At 40.8% G+C, this 14,588-nt stretch overlaps 1 protein-coding gene across 5 annotated transcripts in view; it reads right to left on the bottom strand.

Annotated features, from left to right (window-relative positions):
- The window catches only part of CMSS1 (cms1 ribosomal small subunit homolog), a 384,507-nt gene that overhangs the window by 16,938 nt on the left and 352,981 nt on the right, over positions 1 to 14,588 (bottom strand). For 4 of the 5 annotated variants that reach the window (XM_017506330.1, XM_037730584.1, XM_017506331.2 and 1 more), the window contains 2 exons: positions 1,586 to 1,657; positions 63 to 192 (listed from right to left, as the gene is read on the bottom strand). In XM_017506330.1, coding sequence (XP_017361819.1) covers positions 63 to 192; positions 1,586 to 1,657 — 202 coding nt within the window. The remainder of the gene's footprint in view (positions 1 to 62; positions 193 to 1,585; positions 1,658 to 14,588) is intronic. The other variant, XM_017506332.2, reaches the window with a different exon arrangement.

Here is a 14,588-nt window from a genome sequence, read left to right as displayed (position 1 = left end):
TAACCATAATAGATAGTTATGTTTTGCTCCTCGTCATGAGGAAAACGGAAGCTTGGCTGTACCTGGTAGGTTCAGTTCTTCCAATTCAATCACTGAGCGACTGCTGCTATAATAGTCCTTCATCAGCTTCTGTAGGTCTTCAGGTACCCCTGGCTTTGGTTCTGATTTTGCAAGAACATCAGTGATTTTCTTCTAAGATACGAGAAGGAAGAAAAATGGGAAGACATATTTTAAAATGGCATTTGGCTTGGAATAGGTTAGTTCCTCTGGCATTTAAACTGCACATAGCTTTGGGTGTTAGCCACGTGTAAATGTGGATAACTGATCATATTAAAGTCGCCCTATGGAAAGTAGAAAAAATATTACAGGAAATACTTTCCAAGATCTATTTTGATTTTGACTCATTTGTGTAGCATGTATTGAATGCCTGCAGTGTACTAGAAACACACAGTCATTCATTTATTTCCATCATAAGCTTCCCTTCTCAATTCCTTCTAATGGTCCACCAAAGATTCAGAAGGAGCGTTTCCCACTGCTGACTCCAGCTTTTCCCACTCCTTCCACAATATCTCCGTTTTTATACACCTGCCAAGAATGGTCAAGGTGCTGTCAAAGGAGTTAACTTTTAAAAATATGTCATCAGTGGGCACATTTTAGCGTGACCTCAGTCAAGGCTAAGCTATCTAGCTAGAGTTTTGACCCTGAGCCACCAAGAACTTAACACTCCTGAAGGCCATTAGTGTACAAACTATCAAAGAGAAGTAAAGTCACTTCTTTAAGGACTTGCCAAACCTCAGCCAATTTGGCATCTCCAATCTTCCTATTTGGCCATTTGTAAGAAAAGAAAACATATGCACACACATTCTCAGTCTTCTAAAAGCTTGCTGTTAAGTAATTGGGTTGAGTCCATCTTCTTTCCTCTAATCCCAATCGTATTTCCTCGGCTGACTTCAGCAGTAGACCCCTCTTGACCGGGAGAGAATTACACTGCTGTTTTCACAACTGTGGGAGAAGGTCACAGCTAACCATACTTTCTCCAAGGCTGAGCCATAAAAAAGTTTGTATAGGAGAAAGAGTCTTTCCTATGCTCACAGGCAAACATCAAAATACAAGGGGGGGGGCTTTTTTGCCTTAATTTATGGTTCCAAATTAGTCAGAAATGCCCCCATACTGCCTTTATCTGCTTATTATTTTCTTTTTATTCATATTTTAAGGTATAAGGTCTTAAAATCTGGAATGAGTAGTAAAAGGAGGCTGGTATTTTTCTTTTCTTGGACAGAGCCTGAAGGGCTGGGGGAGGATAGCTGTGGACTCCTTCTAGAATTAGAAACCTGTGTCTGACATCTGACCACACTGAAAACATAGGGTGGGTAACAAAGATATTTGGTACTCCACAAAATGAAAGAGGAGTCAGAAGAATTTATTCTTAGCTCCAACAGAAACACTTATTACTAGTGACCTTCAGAAAGTCACCAAACCCCAAGGACTCTTACAATGTCTGCATCTCTTAGGTGGGGATTACAGTAGTTGCCTCATGAAAGTATGATATATAATATATAAAAATGTGATAAATTATTAATATTACCTTTCTCCTCTTCCTGGTCTTGGTGGTATTGTCTTTTCTTTCCTTTGGTTGTATCAAAAAACATTCTTTAGGCTATTAAGAAATACAAGTGAGAAAATTTTAATCTTTGCATGATAAAGTGGTATGTCAATTCATGATGTGAACCCCAAAGTACTTTCTACCATGCATGTATTCTTCAGAGTATCTTGGTAACATTCTACAGAAAGAGAGATGCTGGAAGACTTACTGTAGGTTATTACACAGTGGTTGGGCTGAGAGAATTTGAGAAAGTCAGAAAGTGCAGATGACTTAAGACTGGAAAATCTTTGAATGAACATCAAATGTGTGAGTGAGTGTATATGTGTGGTTGGTGTGGAAGGGCAGGGTACTGGGTTTTTGTAATACAGGCAGAAATTGATGTGATTAAACTTAAGATGTGGTAAGACAGTCTTTGACTAGAGTGACTAGGGTTTTCCATGAACCAGCTGTGTGTGAGCCTACATTTCCAAGTCACTGGTTATTGTTTTGTATTACCCATTCCTTTCCTCTTTTCAATAAGCATAGAAAATCCAAAGTAGGATATATTTACTTATGTTTTTTAAAGCAGCTGCAGCAAATGCCTTTAAATGACTATAAAATGAATGTCTCTGTTAATAGTCTGATACCGGTCTCAGCACCATAATATCTGGAGTAATCTATTTTGCCTGTTGCCTTGACCCCTGAGTACCCTATACAGTTTAGCGCTATTTTTACACTGAGGTTTTTTTTTTTTTTTCTAATGTAGAAAAACAGGAAATTTGGACTAAGACCTTGATTTATAAAATAGAATGCCCCAGATTCCGTATTTATTAATCATAAGCAGGAGTAGAAAATGTTTCCTGTGCTGGACCTTTTATGCAACATTGTCAAACAAGTTGCCAAGTAAGATATAAAACGTAAGTGAAAACTTATTCTGAGTTTTCCTTGATTAACTTTCCATTCCAACCAGAGAAAACACAGTTTAAACTGATAAGCTACTAACTAAAGCAATCTTGTCTCCACTGGCTCTGTTAAAATGATTATAGATGAATCTTTCTATGAAAACTTGCAGACAGCCTGCAGATTGAGAATGTCTACGGCCTGAAGTCAGAGAGAAAGATATAATGCTACTAATTTATTCAAGACATGGGGCCAAAGACCAGCAGTTTCAAGATTCTCTTTTAGTTATTACAGAAATGGATTTTTAAAGTTCAGGATTAAAGTGACATGGGAAATCTTGAAATTTTAGCTTCCTCCCAGATAAAAAACCCACAAAGAGCTATTGCATCATAGCTAAAGAAAAGAGAGATATGGCCTCTCTTATTTAGAAAGTTAAACTGTCTTGTGGATGTAGATACATGCCAATTTGATGCTGGTACATGCCAATTAGAAACTGTGCCAAGGCCACTAATATGTCACAGAAGTTGCCAGATGGCCATAAGAGTACAATTACAAACCAGGCCAACATTCAGCTCATGTTCCTAAGGCAAAGGCCAGGATATGATTAGCAGTTCCCTTAAACCATACTACATTATATCCACCAGTATCAAGGTTTTGGGGAAGCATATTTAGAAACCTGTTACATTTTTTTATTTAGTATATGAAGGTGTTCTCGAGGAATATGTTCAGTGTACTGGTTGTATTTGTGCTAGGTTTACAAAGCCTATTAGCTAAATGGTGACATCAATTAAATCTACAAATGAGCTCAACTGTAAGAATATGGACTCTTTTATTCTTGAAGAAAAAATAAAATGTAATTCTGAATCATGCATAGGAAAAAAGAAACACAGTTGATGAACTGCTTTAGCCATGATATTGCCTCAGGTTTAAATGGTAGGCTCAAATTCTTACATCATCCTAAAGGAAATACAATATAATCCTTGGTTTTTGGAACTAGTTACTTTAGCTGGCTGTGGTAGGGTGCCAATGAAGAGGCCAATTTTATGGGGTCAATTTGCATAGAGGTGAGATGACTTTATGGAGAAATCCAAATCCATAGTACTGAAAATTCTTTTTTTTTTTTTTTTTTTTTGATGGGGTCTCGCTATGTTGCCCAGGCTGGAGTGCAGTGGCTATTCACAGGCACGATCCCACTACTGATCAGCATGGGAATTTTGACCTGCTCCGTTTCTGACCTGGGCCGGTCCACCCCTCCTTAGGCAACCTGGTGGTCCTCCGCTCCTGGGAGGTCACCATATTGATGCTGAACTCAGTGCGGACACCCGATTGGCATAGGACACTACATCCCAGAACGCCTGGGCTCAAGTGATCCTCCCACCGCAGCCTCCCGAGTAGCTGGGACTACAGGCATGCACCACCGCGCCCGGCTGAAAATTCTTAAATTTAGTCAACTGCTTTGTTAATGCTGCTGTTTACCCTCAGGGAGACTGGGTAGGAAGATGTGAAGAATCTGGCCAAGCCACTAAGCATTTCTGGAAACCAGTTCGAACACTGTGTGACTTTGACAGTTGTTAGGCAATGCCATTTCTTTATATAAAATGTAGCAACTTAAAATATGTAGTCTGAAGAATCAGACTCCCCTAAAAATGTTGCTTTTAAGGGAAGCAACTGGGGCATATTTTCCAATTCCTTAAACTATCAAGAATTCCATTACTTAAGAATGATTCTCCTGGTTAAACATGGCAAATGAACCTCAAAATGCCAGTAAACTGAAAATAAAGGACATTGAAAAGGACCTATTGAGCGGATCTATGTAAAACCCAAGAAACCAGGAGAGAGAACAATGGTAATGCAGTGATTTCAACAACGTTTTGGAAAATGGAAAGTAGCTGGAGCTGGATAGAAGTGACTTGGCAGAGACAGAAAGCTAGCATCTGGGTTTCTGAAGGGGTGAAAGCTAACAATAAGTGAGTCTTTGACCTGTTGAACTCTGAGAAGGTTCCAGTACTTGGAGGCACAAAGTACTACAGAGAGTAAAGGGTTAAAAAGAAAGAGATTGGCTGAAAGTTTATATTTAGAACGACTAGCTACCCCCATCCTCCACTAGGTGATATCTCCAACCCTGGTAGCCAAGCAGCTATCCCATTACTGCTTCCTTTTGCCTTGCCTGTCCTAGTAGCCAACTGGAGATCTATTGTCTGAAGAGATCAAGAGGATCAAGGCTGGGCCAGGGGAGAGAGGGCAGAGGCTGAGGCTTGCCTCCATTTCCTGCCCCTATTTGATGCTTATATATAGCAGGCAGGAGACTACTGAATTCTTCCTCAGGAAAATGGAGTGGCCTAAAAGAAATACCATCAGAGAGTGACATTTGGGATTTCCATAGTAAAAAAATCCAGCTTGTTATCCTATCACCCTACCATGAAGTACACTAATCAACAAACCCCACTCATCAATGTTTTAGTGTATCTCTCTTCAATAAGAATGAATAGCTAAGGTTCATCAGACATCTAAGGAAAGTCTCCAACACAGGAGCAAATAAATAACAAAAAGAAAAATGAACCTAGAGAAAAGTGGGACAGTACCTCAAAATAATGACAATATCCGCAGAGAGATAAGGGAAGATTTTGCAGCCATGAAATAAGAACAAGATGCTATAAAAATGGGAAAAACAGTTAAGCATTAAAACAAATAAGAAAGGTGGGATAAAAATATACAAGGAAGGCTTGAAGATAAAGTAGAGCCAATCTCCCAGAAAGAGATGAAAAATGAAAAAAAAAAAAAAAAGTGGTGAGAAAATCAGAGAATCAACCCAAGAGATTCAGTTTTCCAATAAATGGTATTATAGAATAAAAGGTCACATAAAACAGTAGGGTCTTGGCATGGTGTCTCATACCCGTAATCCTAGGGCTTTGTGGGGCCAAGGTGGGAGGACTGCTTGAGGCCAGGAGTTTGAGACCAGCCTTCTTAATTACAAAAAAAAAGGCCAGCACACAGTGGCTCACACCTGTAATGCCACTTTGGGAGGCTGAGGTGGATGGATCATGAGGTCAGAAGTTTGAGACCAGCCTGACCAACATGGTGAAATCCTGTCTCTATTAAAAGTACAAAATGTAGTAGGGCTTGGTGGCACATGTCTGTAATCCCAACTACTCAGGAGGGTGAGGCAGGAGAATCCCTTGAAGCCAGGAGTCGGAGGTTGCAGTGAGCCCAGTGAGCCAAGATCGTGCCACTGCACTCCAGCCTGGGCGACAGAGTGAGACTCCATCTCAAAAAAACCAAAACCAAACAAAACAACAACAACAACAAAACTAGCAACTTGGGAGGCTGAGACAGCAGGACCTCTTGAGCCCAGGAGTTCAAAGTTGCAGTGAGCTGTGATTGCACCACTGCACTCTAGCATGAATGACAAAGTGAGACCCATGTCTCTAAAAAGGAGTCATCATAGAAATAATATGTGACAAAATAAAATTAAAAAAAAAAACATATATGACAAACTTGTGTTGCCTGAAGGAAACTTTCTAGAACATGAAATTCCAAATTGAAAGCCCATTAGGTATAGGGTACAACAAATATGAAAAATACCCATACCAAGGAACATCACTGTGAAATTTCAGAAAATCATGGACAAAGAAGATTCCAAAAATTTCTCCTCCAAAATAGTAACATATAAAATACAAAAGATCAGAAAAAAGAATAGTGTCAAGACCTCTAAAAAGCAATAATGGATGCTAGAACTTAATGGAACAATGCTTTCAAAATTATGAATAAAGTTTATTTGTAAATTAAACTTTTATACCCAACCAAAGTATCAATCAAGTGTAGAATAAAGACATATTCAGATATATAAAGTCTCAAAAAATTTACTTCCTACCTACAGATACTGAAGACTGTATTTCAGAATATAAAGGGTGAAACCAAACAAAAGGAAGATATGGGATTTAGCCAAAAAGGAGTCCAACCCAGGAGGGTACTGAAGGGGTATCCTAGGATGACAGTTAAGAGGTGTCAATTGTCAGTGAGCCTGGAGAATAACCAATTCAGAATGAAACAGAAATTTGGAGTTCTGCAGGAAAACAAATCCACTAACCCATTTGAGCATATGGAAAATGTTATTCATGGGCATATGGAAGAGATGTTGGAACATATGGAAACAATCAACAATAGGAACAGAGCAAGCAAGCCAGGCAAATAAATAAATGAAGCAACTGTTAATGCCATGAAAATAAAGAGTTGTATAAGAAAGGTGGGATAGTTACAGTATCTTTTCTTTCCCTCAGCATTGAACAATATTTCCATCATCTTAATGATGTAAAGTGACAACTGTTTTAACCAAAATGTGGTATCTTGTTGGCAGGGGAGGCAGCAGTTGGTGACAGAATAGGAAGTATACCAGATGGGAGAACTATGTCTTCATATGCCATGTCAGGATGTCAGTAGATTACATCAGAAATAGCCATGTAAACTATAAGGTAGAAAGTAAAAAAAAAGCTAGAGAAGCTCAAGTTTTCTCTTAGTTAATAAGTAATATTGTTTGATTTTAAATTTTTATTTTTTGAGATTTAGTCTCACTCATTTTGTTGCTCAGGCTGGAGTGCAGTGGCATGATCTCGGTTTACTGAAACCTCTGACTCCTGGGTTCAAGTGATTCTCCTGCCTCAACCTCTTGAGTAGCTGGGATAACAGATGCGTGCCTCCACACCCAGCTAATTTTTGTGTTTTTTGTAGAGACAGGGTTTCACCATGTTGGCCAGGCTTGTCTTGAACTCCTGACCACAAAAGTTTAAATTGCCATTGTATAACAAAACAAGCATGTTCATTATAAAGATGAAACAACGCTGAAGTGGCTTTTAGGTTTTTTTGGACATGGTAAAGTTACTCAATACACACTCACCAAGATGTCAACAATTAAAAGGCCAATAACTCCAAATGTTGACAAGGATGTACAGCAACCAAAATGCTCACACCCTGATGGTGGGGGTGCAAAATGGTACAATCATTTAGGAAAACAATCTGGCAGTTTTTCAATGAAACTGACTCAGCAAGCGTCATGTATTTACTAAAGAGAAATAAAAATACTTGTTCTGCTCTGATATGAACACTATACAAACATCACTATGTACTCCATAAATATGTAGAATTATTGTCAATTAAAAATATAAAATAAAATTTAAAAAACTTAAAAAATATTCCCCAAGAAACTTGTATTGAATATTCATGGCAGCTTTAATCATAATTGTCCCAAACAGGAAATAGCCCCAGGCCCTGAGGTGGTTCATGCCTGTAATCCCAGCCCTTTGGGAGGCCAATGTGGGTCAATCACCTGGGGCGAGGAGTTCAAGACCAGCCTTGCCAACATGGTGAAACCCCATCTCTACAAAAATAAGCTGGGCATAATGGTGGGTGCCATCACAGCTACTTGGGAGGCTGAGGTGGGAGAACTGCTTGAATTCGGGAGGCAGAGGTTGCAGTGAGCTGAGGTTGTGTTTTTGCACCCCAGCCTGGAAGATACAGCAAGACTGCATCTTAAATAAATAAATAAATAAATAAAGCCTCATGTGTCTATCAATAGAAGAATGGATAGACAAAATGGTATATTTGTATAACTGAATACTGTTCAGTGTTCTAAATTGAATTGTATTGCCTTGAAAGTCATATGTTGAAACCCTAACCCCCAATGTGACTATATTTGGAGGTAGGCCCTTTGAAGAGGCAACTAAGGTTAAATGAGGTGTCATAAGGGTGGAACCTCAATTCAATGTGACTGCTGTCTTTATAAGAAGAGGAAGAGACACCAGGGATATGAATAGACAGAGAAAAGACCATGTGAAGACACAGTGAGAAGACCATCTGCAAGTGAACGGGGGATGCCTCCGGAAAAACCAAACCTGTAGACATCTTGATGTCGGTCTTCCAGCTTTCAGAGCTGTTGTGTCAGCCACCCAGTCTGTGGTATTTTGTTACGGCAGCCCTAGCAGACTAACGTGCTCAGCAATAAAGAGGAATGAAATGCTATACACGGATATGGAGGAATCTACATTATACTGTGTTGAATGAAAGAAGCCTTAAACAAAAGAGCATATAACTGTATGATTCCATTTAGATGCCATTTTAGAACAGGCAAAGTTGATGTTTTAGAAAAAATATCAGAACAGCTGTTGCCTCTGGGGCAAGGAATTTGGAATGGTGATTGACCCAGGTGGCATGAAAGGATTCTGGGGGCGATGATCCTGTTTTTTCAATCCAGATTGGGTTTGGGGTTACATAGTTGTATTTATATATCAAAATTCACTGAATGGCATATTTGACATTTGTACATTTATTGTATATTAACTTTGCCTCAAAAGAAAATATACAAACTTTAAAAGAAGTATTAAACATTAGTCAGTGAAGCACATGCTGAAGTATCTGGGATGAGCGCACTGATTTTGCAAACTACTCTGAAATGCGTCAAAAGTACAGTGATTGATGGAGAGTGTGCTTGAACAACACTTTATGAAATTCTGGACTTTGAAGACTTGGAAGGTCTTGAAAGAAAAATCTTACTGGAAAATGAAGGAAAGGGACTTTTTGTTATGCAGTGGTAAAAGTTTAGCAATACAGTTTTCTGAAATTATATTGGTATGGGTAACCTAGCTAAGGAGATTTTCAAATAGTGTTGAAAATCTTGATTTCTTCTTGGGTCCTAGAGTAAAATGCAAAAGGAAGGAGTTAAACTGAGAGAAGGACTATTAAATATGAAATCAAGGGTGTGACTTAAAACCATTCATTAAGACCTCAGAAGAAACAAAGATGGTGCCTCAGAGTACTGTTCAGTCATAGAGGAGCACTTCAAAGAAATTGTCGGGCACGGTGGCTCACGCCTATAATCCCAGAAATTTGGGAGGTCGAGGTGGGCGAATCACGATTTCAAGAGATCGAGACCATCCTGGCCAACATGGTGAAACCCTGTCTCTACTAAAAATAAAAAATTAGCTGGGCGTGGTGGCGCCTGCCTGTAGTCCCAGCTACTCGGGAGGGTGAGGCAGGAGAATTGCTTGAACCCAGGAGGCGGAGGTTGCAGTGAGCTGAGATCCCGCCACTGCACTCCAGCCTGGCGCCTGGTGACAGAGTGAGACTGTCTCAAAAAAAAACAAAAAAAGAAAAGAATTAAGGGTATGCCTCATAGATTTTCTCAAACAAGATGCCTCTAGGAAGCTTAAGGGATATTGCCTCACGTTGTATCAGCAAGGGCCCAAGGTGGAGAAGAGATTAGGGCTATGACTTCAGCCTAATGAAGTGAACGCCCAGAAGCATCACAGGTAACACCCACAGTTTTTAAAGGCGCTATATATGCAGAAATACCACTAGTTTAGACTAAGGGGGTCCGAGAACGATGAGAACAGAGGCTTTCAGACAGAATTCTGTCGAGAAGCAGGCTGCATGAGCTGCTCAGCTGCAAACACGTGCTGCTTTTCATAGAGAAAAAAAAGGAGGAGGATAATTGGAGGACAAAACGAAGCCCCAAGGGCAGAGCCAAGAACGATGGAGAATTCTTCCTGGGCCTGAAGACTTAATAAATAAATTGATATTTGCTTGGATGGCCTTTAGGATCCTGTGGACCAATGACTCCATGTGCCTTCTATTTCCCCCCTTTTGAACAGAAATGTCAATAGAGGTTATTCTGCACCTGTCCCACCACTGTGTGCTGAGCATGTGGGAGGGGTAACTTGTCTCATTAGTTTCAGAGGTTGAGAAGAAGAAATGTACTGAAAGAGCTGTACTTAAGGAACTAAATCTGAGGTGTCCCTACTGCACCTGGACCTGATTTAGATGATGAGATTCTGGATACTGGGCTCACGCTACAATGGGATGAGACTTCGCAGTCCTTGGAGGGGTGAGTATATGCTGCACACTGAAGGGATGTAAGTCATCGGGGGGCCAGAGGAAGAGTGTGCTAGCCAGATTCCACGATAGCTCCTCATGATCTCAATCTCCTTGTATTCATATTCCTTTGTAATCTCTTCCCCATGAATGTGGACTGGATTTACTAACTTGCTTAACATGGCAGAAGTGACGAGATGTCAACTCTGAGAATAAACTATAAAAAGATTGTGGTTTCTGTCTTAGGTGCATTTGCTGGTTCCCTCCTGGATCACTTGGCCCGGGGAGAGACAACTGCAACACTGTGAGGCAACCCAGTGGAGAGGCTCACAGAGTGTGAGATTGAGACCCGCCAACAACCACATGAGAGCTGCAAGGTGAACTCTGCCGAGCTGAGAGCCTCCAGCCCCAGTCCACAACTTGGCTGGTACCTGATAAGAGATGCAGAGCCAGAGGCACTGAGCTAAGTTATGCCTATGAGATAACAGAAACTGAGATAATAAATGTGCTTGTTTTGTTTTAAGCTGCTAACTTTTGGGCAATTTGTCAACGCAACAATCGATTAACACAAGGGACAGAATTAAGAAACCATAATGAGAAGGAAGAAGGTGATTCAGAGAATGAATAGGACATAGTCCTGTTTTCTCTTAACAGATAAGCATCATCTTGGAGATAAAGAGTGGAAGAAATATGAAATGACCAATGCTCAAATAAAGCAGCAGCAAGAATATACAATAGTGGAGACTCAGAAGGGAAAGGGCTACACACTCCTGCTGACGATTCCTTTATGATTCAAGGAGATAAACAAAAGGCCAGCAGAAGAAAAAAGAAGTCCACTGTGGCCTCTGAGCAGGCGAAGATGGGTCATGGAACCACTGAAGTGCTATTGACATCATGGAAGCATCAAGGAAAAGTCACAGAATCCTTCGTAAGGGTTTATATTCTGGGAACCATAATTACAAGTCACTAGCGCTGGCTCGGAAGGGGTGATGCAATCTCTAGGAGTAGGGAATTCATCATTTATTTTGGAAGTGATTACTGGGGGAAAAAGAACTGTTGGCAGATCTTTATACTCACATTATTAGGCAGGCCAAGGATGATTATTTAGATGTGAAATGGTTGCTAGAGATGAGGTAGTTGCATGGTTTTAAAAACTTTAAAGTTATAAATCTACTGCTTAGAATACTCAACAGACTGGAGGCATGTATTCAGCGATGCAAATGCGAGGCCCAGCTATGGCAAAGGAGGGAATGTCATCTTCCTTGACAGATGATCTTGACTGGTGATATCAAAGCCTAAATGTATGTTACAGCTGACAGCATCATGCCAAGCAGCTCCTGTGCAGGCATTAAGAAAAACTGAAAGAATAGACGGTCTTAAGCAAATTTGAAGAAAATCAAAATTTAAATATAGCATAGTTTTTTAAACTGATCCAGAAAAAATGCAGTTATATTTAGAAAACATACATGTGGTCATATCTGCAAATAAGAGCCCAAAGCTGTGTTAGGTACCTTAGTGGACACAAAGGAAAATCTGGCCCTGAGGGACTTACGAACCAGCTGGAGACTCAAGTTCTATGCATGTAAACAATTAGAGAAGGACATACAGACAGTATGCCTGACAGTGAGTCATCCTTGGGGCGGTGGGATGAGTTCCAGAGGGAGAAGAGCAGTGGGAGAGAGAGGACGAAGGAGCGCACATGGGAGCTGGAGGGACTGTGTGGGCAGGCAGGGATGGAGAGGACCCCAGCCCTGAATGTCAAGGTGGAGGAGCCTTTCAAGGAGAGAACTGTGTTGGGAAGATCAGGGATGTGGCTGGAGGAGGGACACTACATCACAAGGCCCTAAGAGACCTCTGCAGGCAGCTGTGTCAGGGAGCTCATGGCTTACAAGCTGGGACAAAGGGCTGAGATGAGAAGAGTCATGAGAAAACTCAGATACCAGTATGGTATCCTTCATTTCACAAATAATGAGTGCCAGTTAAGGGCAGGGTTCCACGCCAGATGCCGTGGAGATGTAGAGATAAAATCTGTCCTTAGGGTGAGTCTCCTGGGAATGAGCAGGGACCTAGATGGGCAATGCTCATATGAGGCAGAGGGGCACATACAGATTCTCATGTCAACTCAGACAAAAAGGATATTTCCCTGGCCAAGGAAATTAGGATAGGGTTGGAGAAAGGGGTTAGGGCATTTTGCATATTGAGGACTTGGACTCTTCCAAGCAATTTGGTGGTGAAAGAAAGCAAGAGAAAGGTGATTAAAATGGGCAGTAACATCTTAAGGTTTTGTAATTTTTTTTCACTTTGCAGAAAACAGCAATAGCATGTGCCCAAAGAAACACATGAGAACACCGTTAATACAATTTTCCCGGGCTGAAGGAGAAAGGACAGGTAAAAAGGGAAGTGCAAGCAACAGTGTCCTCAGAGCCTGGCTCGCAGCCAACCAGATGGGCCATGACCCCCAGAACCTGTCTCTCTGAGCCTCTGGTTCTTTGTAAAGTGGGTACCACCTACCTCCTGGGGATGCTGTGAGGATTATGTTACAGAGCACCTTATACAGTGACAGTGTTAACTGCTCCATAAAAGGTCTTTATTCTTTTACCAATGGGTCCAGAAAGAGTAAGAACAAGCCAGAAGAAAATCAAGGGGGAAAGCAAGGAAAAACTTAAGGCAGTAGAGTATGAAGAAGAATATGTGCAAATTAGTTCTGTAGGTAGACACTGATCAGAGGCAAGAGTCAAAGAGGGCACACTATGGCATGGTGAGTGGGCTAAGCTAAGGAAAACTTAAACCCCACCTTGAGGAAATAAATTGAAAACCTAAGGATGTGTTATCCTATAAGTTTCCAGAAGAATGATTAGGACTAAAACCAGCATAGGGCCTTAAGCAAAATATTTAATGGTTGGAGAAAAAAAAGCAAGATGATTATATATCAAACACGTATACCTTTCTGCATTTCCCTTCCCAGGAAGAAAAAGTAATGGACAAAATAAACAAGATTATAATATAATAATCAACTGTAACTATAATAATGAACACTTCGGTGATTACTCTTTGCTAACTGCTGCCTGAAGTGCTTAACAAGTACACACTCATTTAATCATCACTACAGCTCTGCGAGGAAGACATAATGATTATCATTTACCAAGAAGGCGACTGAGTCACAGAGAAATTTAACTTGCCCTCCTAAGCGGGCAAGTTAAGCAACACTATGCTAAGTTGCTTCTCACAGTTATCTGGAGCTAAGTCACAAACTTTGGGTAGAATCACACTATGGTGGAATGAGTTTAAGGCATCTATAATAAGAATAAGACCCCAGTTTGTTGCTATGAAAAAGATAGTAACTTTGGATTGATAGTAGACAGACTTTTAAAAATCCCACATAGGCCAGGCACTGTGGCTCATGCCTATAATCCCAGCACTTTGGGAGGCCAAGGGAAAGAGGATCACTTGAACCCAGAAGTTCGAGATCAGGCTGGGTAACATAGTGAGACCCCATCTCTACAAAACAATAAAGAAATTAGTCAGGTGTGGTGAAGCACATCTATAGTCCCCGCTGCTCAGGAGACTGAGGTGGGAGGATCACTTGAGCTTGGAAGGTTGAGGCTGCAGTAAGCCTCAACAATGATTGTGTGTCACTGTCCTCTAGCCTGGGCAACACAGCAAGACCCTATCTCAAAAAAAAAACCCAAAAAAACAAATGCACACACGCACACCAAAAAACCCAAATTACATAGATTTATTAGGTTAGTGCAAAAGTAATTTTTTAAATTAAAAGTAATGGCAAAACCACAATTACTTTTGCAGCAACCTAAATACCAGTCAGGTTTGATGGAAACCCAATGAGAAAAAGCTACAAATGGATGAGCGGCATTTCTAAAGTAAGTAGGAAGATTAAAAAGGCAATAAAAGGTCACAGGTTTAGGAAAAAAGATTACCCAAATGGCTACTTCTGGTAATGCAAAGGCCACAATCGCCTGTTAAGAATGCATAGGACAGGCTGGGCATGGTGGCTCACGCCTGTAATCTTAGCACTGTGGGAGGCCAAGGCGGGCAGACCACCTGAGGTTGGGAGTTCAAGACCAGCCTGACCAGCATGAAGAAACCCTGTCTCTATTAAAAACACAGATGGCCGGGCGCGGTGGCTCAAGCCTGTAATCCCAGCACTTTGGGAGGCTGAGGCAGGTGGATCATGAGGTCAAGAGATCGAGACCATCCTGGTCAACATGGTGAAACCCCGTCTCTACTA

This window comes from Cebus imitator, unplaced genomic scaffold (assembly GCF_001604975.1).
Source record: "Cebus imitator isolate Cc_AM_T3 unplaced genomic scaffold, Cebus_imitator-1.0 Scaffold354, whole genome shotgun sequence".
Lineage (NCBI taxonomy): Eukaryota > Metazoa > Chordata > Mammalia > Primates > Cebidae > Cebus > Cebus imitator.
Note: the sequence above shows the minus strand (reverse complement) of the source record. Positions and strands in the feature narration are given on the sequence as shown.